Source organism: Salvia hispanica, chromosome 3 (assembly GCF_023119035.1).
Source record: "Salvia hispanica cultivar TCC Black 2014 chromosome 3, UniMelb_Shisp_WGS_1.0, whole genome shotgun sequence".
NCBI classification, from domain to species: domain Eukaryota; kingdom Viridiplantae; phylum Streptophyta; class Magnoliopsida; order Lamiales; family Lamiaceae; genus Salvia; species Salvia hispanica.
This window is the reverse complement of record NC_062967.1, coordinates 27627207-27636882: the sequence shown is the minus strand read 5'-3', so window position 1 is coordinate 27636882 and position 9676 is coordinate 27627207. Positions and strand designations below refer to the sequence as shown.

Genomic DNA, 9676 nt, shown 5'->3' with positions numbered 1-9676 from the left:
GTACTACTAGAAAATCTTATAAAAGTTTGAGAGTTTGACAAAGAGTTATTTTTTTACTGCGTAGCCATATTTTCCAATGAATTTCACTACTACTATTATGTAAGTTGAGTGCATGTATAGATTGCGTGACATCCATTGCTATAATAAAAGTTTTACTTATTTACTAATGATCTGAAGTTGCAGTAGACATTCATCAATTAATTATAAGCTTAACAATCCAACAAATTAAAAATGTAAGTAAGTAATGAACCTTTTAATCAAAAAAGAAGGGGGAATGGAGACTTGATACATCAAAATGGTAACTTCGTCATTTGTAGAGTATTTCATTTTTCTTGTTCCATTGTATGACTATATATGTGGTATTCATTTCATGTGCCCAATACAGATAAAATCAGTATGTATTTAATTAATTTAATGAGTGAAATTGAATATATGGAGTTTGATCTACAGAAGGAATATCAAGAAGCCAATCTTCTCCATTAATATATGAAGTGGTCATATATGGAGCTGCCTCAGATTGCTTTAACTGTTTCCCATATGCCACTCTATTTGTAGCGTCGGATCCGGGACCGTAGCATTCGTACTCCCCATACGACACCGTTCTGAAATAAAATAAAACACGATTAGAGGTGTCAAAATTGGCCCGACCCGAGAAATTTGGTCATAGGTCTGCAGACAATCCAAAGATGAAAGATCCCATAGCTCAGTCGCAACTCCACACTATGACGTTGACAACTTTATTGACAACCTTTGTCAAAACAAAATCCACCTAGCGTCAATTAAATGGACAACATTGGTTATCAAGTCTCACTTTATTTAGTTCAATCTAACATGAGTGTAATGGATATATGTGTGCATAGGAGAATATCTTTGGGTTAATTTAATAATTGATGTACCAGTCCTCAGCCAATTTACAATTTAGATGCAATTCTGAAAATGATGCAATAGTAATTAAAGGCTCAAATTTTTATTTGTATTGAATTTGTCACTCAAATTCATATCGAGCAGTGTAAAACGACATGGTAGATTTCATTCAATAGTCACCCATGCACATAATTAATTGAACTTGCCACGTTCTCATTAGTAAAAAAAAAATGATGTGGCAAAATTACTACAAACTAAAGATATGTACACGTAAAATGGCAATTCAACCATCTAGTTTAAAGAAAAAACATAGGTAATAGGTAACTCTAGGAGATATTTTGGAAATTTTGTGGTATAACTATGATTTTTCAAAGTGTTGTTAGTATCTAATTATCTAAATTCAAGAATATGGAATTTATCTCGTGCTCGAGCTTTTTAACCCCATGACTAACTCATTCATCTTACTTGGCTATTTCTATTTATTTTCAAATAATATTTAGAAACTATAATAAAAAAATTGAGAATCGTTTTCAATTTCTCTAATTAAGTTAAAATATAGTAACAAAAGATGCATGATATATGAAGGGATATTGAGAACATACTGATCTCTAGAAGGATCTCTCCAGTTATTCCAACCATCACCGGAAACAACATCGGACATGTAACATTTGGCGAAAACGGTGGTTGCATAATGGCCCCAAGCTCGGCCTAGCCACACTTTCCCGCTCCCCCTAATGCTGCATTTCAGGAATGAGAACCCGGTGTTTTCGTCCGCTGAATCCCTCGCCTGTGCCGCGATGCACCCGCTCACAATCCCGCTTTCCTCCACTTTTGCCGTCGAATTTATCGTGCACTCCTGCATATTTTTTTTTTTTTTTTCTCTCTATTAATTATAAGATGTATGCTAATTTTTGTAGGGTAAAGGTTCAGTAGCAAATGCAGAAAAAGATATTGGTAGAAAACTAAACTATTTTTATAATTTCTAGAGAAGCTACAAATATTTTTAATAATTTATACATATTTTAAAAGATACAAGGAGAAAAAAATAAATAGTAGGGCTAAAATGAAGTGCTCAAGGGGATTGAGCCACGACCAAGTTGATTTTTTCTCTTTTATTAGTATATTTAATTTTATACTTATGCAAAAGCTCCTATCAATTATCTAACCATCAAAAAATATAATAAAATTATTTCTATTGAATTTTTTCACAAAATGGAAAAAATCCACTACACTAATATTTTTAACAATTCCAAATGAACAATTAGGATATTATGTTGAGGTATGTAAAATAGTATACTAGTATTAGTATTAACAAATAAATATGACAAACATATACCTCAAAAAGTGATCTAGCATTCCCAAAAATGAAATCAATAGATCCCTGGATGAAACATTGTTTATAATAATGTCTGCCTCTAGCATCATTCAATGTGTCTTGAAATCCATAAAATCCACATCCATAAAATGCAGATTGATCGCCTGAAACGCCAATTGCCACCGCCTGCCCTCCGCTTTCCCCGGGATCCGGTGCCGGAGCTGTGTTCTTCACCGATTTTTTATAGTTAGATAAAAATAATTATTAAATCGTTATAAGAAACACGAGCTCGAGGAGGAGAAATTACCACAAAACTAATATTATACGCTACGAAATTGGAAGCCCATACGGCAAAAGTAGAACTGTAGTTGGTTCCTCCGGTCGAATTAGCCGTATCGTTCCATGCTATGGCCGTGTTGCGATAGCCTTTACCCTGAATTATTATATTCGTCTTGTTGGAGTTCACCACCACTTTTTCCCTGCACCCATATAACATGTGTTTATTAATGACGTGACATGTACTGATGAAATGAAATTTTTTAAAATTTTTAAAAAAAGGAAAAAAAAAAACAGGGAGGGTGGGTGGGGGCCGGGGCGACGAAAAACCTACCTATAAGTGCCGGAATCGACCATGATGAGTGTCCACGAGCGGCTAAAATCCGGGACCGCGTCTATAGCTTTTTGGATGCTGCTAAAATTGGCGCATCCCTTCGTGTCAACCTTCATAATGACACCGATCTTCTTCGATGATTGGAGATCCGGACTCCATTTTAGGGTTTCGTTACATGAACTCTTTTGCCTCCGATGATGATGGTGATGGTGGTGGTGGTGGTGGTGGTGATGACTATGGTGTTTCTTATAGATAACATCTTCTACATTGCAAAATATGTCTTCTAACCCTAGTTTCCGGCCTACTTTACACGAAAGCTCAGATCCAACGACACGACGAATGCTGGCTATAATGGTGGTTGAAGAGTAGTGAGAGGAATGGAAGGAAACTATGAGAGAGAGAAGCAAAATGGCTATGGCTGTGAGCCAAAAGAAGGTGGTGGTTTTTGTGTTCATGGTTTAAGTTAGGACAATTAATGTTATGGTGGTCTTGTTTAGGCAATATTTGGCATGTGGGATGATGTTGTTTTATGGTGGGGATGGGGTGGGGTAGGGTGGGGTGGGGTTATGATTTGTCGTAGGATGTAAGAAAAGCATGGGTATTTGGTGAGAGAAAATTCAATAGTGGGAAAGGAGAAGGTATGGGGATTTTGGTCTATTGAATAAATCATACGCTAAGCTAAGTGTATAAAAGGTAATTATGGTCGGTATTGTATTAAATAATAGGGGGTCTAATGTATTTTGGAAGACCGAATGTAATGGAGTTTTTCGGCTCATGTCTAGCTGTGGGATTGGCCAGAGCTATCGTATTGTAAGTTTCAGAGGCTCGAAAGACCAAATTATAAGTACAATGGAATTTTTGGCTCTTTAAGGGCGGAGCTATTGTATTGTAGGATTTGCAGTAATTTGAATGACTGAATGTAATGGAGTTTTTCGGCTCTCAAGCTAGTTGTGAGGTCGGCCGAGGGGGACGGCAACGACACATACATCCGTATTACAAGCACTTTTATTGGAGTTATTGACGTGTATGAAATGGGTTAAACTAAATTTGTGAACTGATTCTCTTTTAAAAGAAACTTGGATTTAAAGTATGGCCAAAGACGCGAATTTAATTTGTTGAAACTTATTTTATATTAACAAATGAAAGGGCATAGTATACTTAAATTAACTTTTAAGCAGTATGATATACATAAAATATTTATTAATATAATAATTATTGTGATTATTCTATAGAAATGGTTGAATTTAGGGTTTTTGGCTTTTTAAACCAAAATCTTTTCCCGAATTTCGGTTTTTCCCATGAACTGTAAGATTTGTTTTTAAAACCACGAACTTTCATTTCGTTAGGATTTTCCCAACCCGACCCGAATAGCATAATTCAAAATGTTAAAGTTGTGTTTTGTTTATTCAAAAGTTGTCATTTGTTATGTAATAATTGTGATTGTATGTATTATTGTGCCAAATAGGATCCGAGTAATCAATTTAGTGACAAATGGGATTAAAATTGACATGTAAACAACCCGGGTTTCGTCGTTGACCCGCGGGGGGAAAATCCTAACGAAATGAAAGTTCGTGGTTTTAAAAATAAATCTCATAGTTCATGGGAAAAATCGGAACTCGGGAAAATATTTTGGTTTAAAAAGCCAAAAATCCTTGAATTTAAAACTGGGAATTCTCACGTGTGTTAATTCCATCTCGAAACGGATTAAGGTTTGAATTTAGTGGTATATTTCTAATTATATATGGATTGAAATATAAATTGTACTACTCTTAATTCATTTGATTAAGAATTACGTGTTACTTGTTCTCATCCAACTACTATCATTGTTTAGAAGATAACTCAAATGAAGTCCATGATTGTGAATGTTTTCCATTTTTACATAACAAATCGAGACTGACTGATCAGTGATTAATAGTTTTATACATATTGCATCCATTTCAATTAATCATTAATTATAATTAATACATTTTATTTAAAATTTTAAAAATTATAATTAAAATTAGAGGTATTAGCTACTAAATTAGAAATTTTGGTCAAATTCTGATACCCCTAAAATTAAAAAATGATGAAAAAGTCATGAACTTTGATGTTGTAGCCCACGTGCTGCTGCGATAAGTCGAATTTAGCAATAGCTCAAGTTCTCAATCTTCTTATGCACACCCATAGTCTACTCGTCTTCTTCTTTGTGCAACCATTCTCTCAAAAGACTACCTTCCTCCTTTCTCTAGGACATTGGATTAAGTTATTATATCTAGAGAAAGTGAGGAATTGAAGTTTGATTTTGGGAGAGAATCAAACAAACCTAGGGCAAACTATTTTCAAAACATTTTTAAAAATATAATCAACGATATCGTTTAGAGCTTCTCGAAACAACGCAAGTAGTTCTTTTAAACGTCCGGTATGCCCACGTACATATTCTGACAATATCATAGTAGTGTAAGATTTGATTTAGGGGCAAACCTGACTCCCTAAAAATTGAGTATAACATCAAAATTCAAAACTTTTCTGTACATTTCTTAAAATCACGCGGGATACCACCAAAATTCATAATTTTAGCATCTAATACCATTTAAAATTAGGACAAAATCCATTAATGAATTCTTGAGTACTAATAATTAGTACTTACCTAAATAAAAATTAATACCCTCTTTGTCTCAATAATCTTTTCTTTTTGGATCATTCTAAGTCAATTTATTTAAATATTCATGTCCAAAATAAATGGGCCATGAATATTGGACCCCAGAAAATATTAAATTACTATTTAATTTATAAACATAGCATGAATTTTCTCAATTATTCGCTTAATGGCTAGCATCAATTTTTTCAATCCACAGCTTCGAAGAAGAAACCAAACCAAATACTAAACCATAACAAAGTACATAATCAAAATACAAACCCAAATCCGAAGGAAAAAAAAAATCTTTATTTTAGGTAACACAAAGGTCAAACAATACATTTATTCAAACATTAAACCAAGCCTACCATCAAAGGGTAAGGCTATAGCAAATACAGAATGCCAAAGGATAGAAGTTGCCCTACACATATATAGCAAGAAGCACACCATATTTTGGATCCATCCATCCATGCAGGTGGGTGCAAGCAACCACCTCCGCCGCCCCGACGCTGCCGCCGAGGCGGCCGACGTGTGCTCGGAAGCTGGCTCTTGAGTTATGGTGGCAAGAGTAAGAGGGAGTGAGGAAGAAGAATGGTTTGGAATTTATATAGAGAGCATATGTTGGTAGTCATGAGGGCAATAAAGAATGAGGTGACTTAACTTGGAGTTTGTGATCACTTTTGGTTTAAGGCAAAAAAATAGGGAACAAAAAATATAAAGTGAAAATATAGGGTGGCATTTTGTAGTATCTTCAAGGGATATGCCAATAGCATATCTCCAATTATAGATCTCAAAATTATTCATCATTCCTCTATGACAAATATGTCTCCTATTTCATAATTTTATTCTACTAACAAAATGATATTTTAAAATGAAAATTTTGAGATTTTTTGGTGTATATTTGGTTTTTAACCGCATATACTTGATGAAGACAGTAAACACTACGGTTAAGATTTACACAAGAAATACCCGAAGTCAAAATTGTCGGGCAATACATAAGCAGTTCAAAATAGAAACAATAACAAAAAGTAACAAATCAATATATAAGTAAAAGCAAGTGTTCTATCTAAAACCATTATATAGAAGAAAAGCCACACCACCTTGATGCTATATCTTTATATCTTTCAACTCAGGATTTTAATTATAGTATGTATAATTAGTTCATATTCGAAAGAATATTCAGTGGCATAAATCTATGTAATATTGTTAATGAAGGCTTTTTGACTCTATTTAAAGCTTAAATTGAATAAAGATGTGTGAGGATTAGGGATTAATTGCAGATGCAGTGTATAAAGTAATTAATACTATTATCAAATGAATTATTGATGTTGTATCATCGTATTAGTGTATTATTAAAAAATGTCTCACTCTATCATACTAATTGTTTAAAAGTACCAAACGTTTTATTCATCGGTTAAGAAATGTCCCACTCTATGAATAGTTATGTCTCATCGTTTTAGCGTTTAACCGATAATCACCCATGAAATCTCTCTGATCCCTCTACCTTCTAGTTCATCATTATTTCTTTCTACGAAAGAAAGATAAGTCGAAAGATCTCGAGGTTGGTCGTTCTAGAAATTGAGTTGTATGACTACTCAATTTGTTTTTGGGGAAGATGATTTTCGTTTTTAAATTGGCATGATTTTTTAGTTCTGTTGGTTGTTGCTTCTGCTGATTTCTCTGCAGATGGTTAGATATTCATATCTTGATCGAGAGCTTGACATTGCAGCCTTCGTAAAAAAATACACGAAGACGCAGCTTACTTATCATAAACGAGCACTGACGCATCTCGCTATGCAGACAACCGTACCCAGCAGAGCATAACCTCGAATACACACTATTGCTGCTTTTCGTGAATAATTTTGAATGTATTCAATCATCTAATTGTTCGAATACTCTATAATGTTATCTTATCTACCTATTTCATCAAAGAAAGTAACAGCCCTTTTCATGGGAAATTATGAAACTATGAGATCACATAAATTATGCATAAACAACCCAAAATTGAAGAGAAGAGGAATACCAAATCAATTCTCAATCTGAGTTTCTTCCTTCAGTCGATCCATTTCTCTCTCCCACTTGAATCCGAACATTTGGCGGCCAAATGGAACAATAAGGTTGTAACGGAACACCTATAAGATGCATATGCATATTATATCAGATTGAAAAATGCATTTTGTGAACAACTGGAGTTTCAGTGTAGAAGGAAAATACCTTGTTGTTTAGATCACGGAGTTGAAGCTTCAATGCTTCTGAAGCCTCGAGCCATTTGGAATCATCGAGTCCGTCCTTACACTTCCACGCTCTCCCGAGCGCTATGCGCCAGCCAGCAATGCTATTTCTTATCTCTTTGTTAAGTTCAACCCATTCTGGAGCGCATCCATTTTTGTTAAGAATCCTGTATAAGGTGTCTTCAGCAGGGTCGGCGTGGGGGTTAGTATCGAGGTCCAGAGGCTTTCCCTTCCCGGGCAAGTTTTCGAATTGACCCTCTTCCATGGCATGATACACTCGTTGCTCCACCACATTTATTATATCAGTCTCTGATCTGAAAAATATAGGTCATTTAGGTTGCATTACACTATAGCTACAAAGTCAAGAGCCTACAAAGGGTGCAAATTATGTAGAAATTCCACTACAATTAGTGGAATAAGTGAAAAGATATAAGCACTCTGCTAACTAGAAACCATGTCTATTCTTATCTCTTGTTTGGTTGCTTTTTTCTTAAAAGCTCGGCCGTGACAATGTATCTTAGCCCGTCTCCGCAATGCCAAGATTACATTGTATAATTGTATATCTCGCAAATATCCATCTCACCTCTACCCATGTGACTAATTTAATCTTAAACAAATCTCATTTTGGATTATCCCATATTGTATCTCACTATTATATTGTCTAATGACTATACGTCACCTGAATTGTTTAGAACCAGACTTTCTACTCCTACTAAGTTATGATAGATTAGGATCAGATATGGTGAATATGTGTGGAATCTTAATCTGGATAAGGTGATTACTGTTAACAATAACTAAATAATGGATCTAAACAAGGAGAACAAATATTTAAGAAACGTTGTTTGCAAACATCTTAGCATTTCTTCTATCTCCTTACTGCTTCACCTGCAATCCTGCATTATGCTGTCTACTGTAACGTTACATAAACAATTATAGATGTAATATGAGATTGGTATAATGAAGAATGAAGATTCAAGGTAAATCACAATTCTCCATTATCACTCAGTGACTCAAAGCAGTCACAGATTAACAGAAACAACATGAAAACCGAACTAATTTAATAAACAATTTCTACAATTGACGACATATTATGTAAACACACATAAATCGGATAAAATTGATCCAAAATTTGGATTCCAAATCACCAATCGGAAAATCTCTAGAAATTTAGAGAAATTATCCAACGGCAAATCTCTAGAAATTAAGAGAGCACAGAAATGAAGCGATCGGCAGAATACTTTCCGAGAAATCAGAATCATTCGAAAGGAATTGAATGTGCACCTGACGTTGTTGCGCTGTCCGCGGAGCTCCGGCGGGAGTTTGCGATCATTGACGGCGTCAATCACGGAAGCGAGACGATCGTCCGAGACTTTCTTAGTGGATTTGGATTTGGGAGAAAATTGAGGTGAAGATGAAGATGAAGACGACGCCTGTCTTCTGGCAGCTGCCGCTGATCTGGTTAAAAACGCCGGCGCCGATGAAGCTTTCCTTGCCGCGAAGCGAAGCGCCATCACGCACTCCAAAGACTTTGGAAGTTGGGCTTATAAAATGGGCCCGATTTGTATGCTTTCTTCTATTTTAGTCCAACTGATTATTTTATGCGTACGACACGGATCAATCTCATGGGTTATGGTGTCGCTCTATTGGTTTCGGGTTAGTGATGCATGGTTAAATCGGAATCGGCGGTGTCACTCAATTGGTTTCGTCTTAGGGATGCATGGTTAAGTCGGAATCAAGAGTTCGACTTGAAATTAGATTCTTCAATGATGATCAAAACAATTGACCGTAGTTTTGTTTTGAATTGTAATTTGAATTAAAGGTTGGATTTTGATTCTAATATTTTTGAACCATGGATAAGTGGTTAATCGTTGAAGAAGAAATGGAATCAATGTATCAGTTTCGATTCCACATAAGTTTTGAAATGTAAGGTGAAAAATATCTTCGGGTCATACTAGGTTATAAAGAAATGAGAAATTAAATAAGTAGTAATATACCATTATTAATATTTATGAGATGAAGAAAATACATTATAGGTTGAGAGT

The 9676-nt window shown here is 35.0% G+C and overlaps 2 protein-coding genes across 2 annotated transcripts; both read right to left on the bottom strand.

Moving 5' to 3' along the window:
* Positions 1 to 288: 288 nt before the first annotated feature.
* On the bottom strand, positions 289 to 3251 carry LOC125216754 (probable pectinesterase 15). Its single transcript, XM_048118520.1, has 5 exons — positions 2790 to 3251; positions 2487 to 2658; positions 2201 to 2407; positions 1467 to 1720; positions 289 to 602 (listed from the first exon to the last, which is right to left on the bottom strand). Exons 1-5 carry the CDS (start codon positions 3242 to 3244, stop codon positions 407 to 409), a joined length of 1284 nt encoding a protein of 427 aa, XP_047974477.1. The 5' UTR covers positions 3245 to 3251; the 3' UTR covers positions 289 to 406.
* A 3973-nt stretch (positions 3252 to 7224) lies between these two features.
* LOC125215917 (dnaJ homolog subfamily C member 28-like) lies at positions 7225 to 9320 on the bottom strand. Its single transcript, XM_048117497.1, has 3 exons — positions 8916 to 9320; positions 7618 to 7948; positions 7225 to 7535 (listed from the first exon to the last, which is right to left on the bottom strand). The coding sequence occupies exons 1-3, from the start codon at positions 9143 to 9145 to the stop codon at positions 7431 to 7433; spliced, it is 666 nt and encodes a 221-aa protein (XP_047973454.1). The 5' UTR covers positions 9146 to 9320; the 3' UTR covers positions 7225 to 7430.
* Between the last annotated feature and the right edge of the window lie 356 nt (positions 9321 to 9676).

Bases quoted from the DNA above. Each gene is read 5' to 3' on its own strand.
- LOC125215917 (XM_048117497.1), bottom strand. From the start codon at position 9,145: ATGGCGCTTCGCTTCGCGGCAAGGAAAGCTTCATCGGCGCCGGCGTTT. The intron at 7,949-8,915 runs GTGCACATTCAA...TATATTTTTCAG, and splicing joins GGACAGCGCAACAACGTCAG to ATCAGAGACTGATATAATAA. The intron at 7,536-7,617 runs GTATTTTCCTTC...TGCATCTTATAG, and splicing joins TCCGTGATCTAAACAACAAG to GTGTTCCGTTACAACCTTAT.
- LOC125216754 (XM_048118520.1), bottom strand. From the start codon at position 3,244: ATGAACACAAAAACCACCACCTTCTTTTGGCTCACAGCCATAGCCATT. The intron at 1,721-2,200 runs GTATATGTTTGT...AAAAATATGCAG, and splicing joins ATGCTAGATCACTTTTTGAG to GAGTGCACGATAAATTCGAC. The intron at 603-1,466 runs GTATGTTCTCAA...ATTTTATTTCAG, and splicing joins AGAGATCCTTCTAGAGATCA to AACGGTGTCGTATGGGGAGT.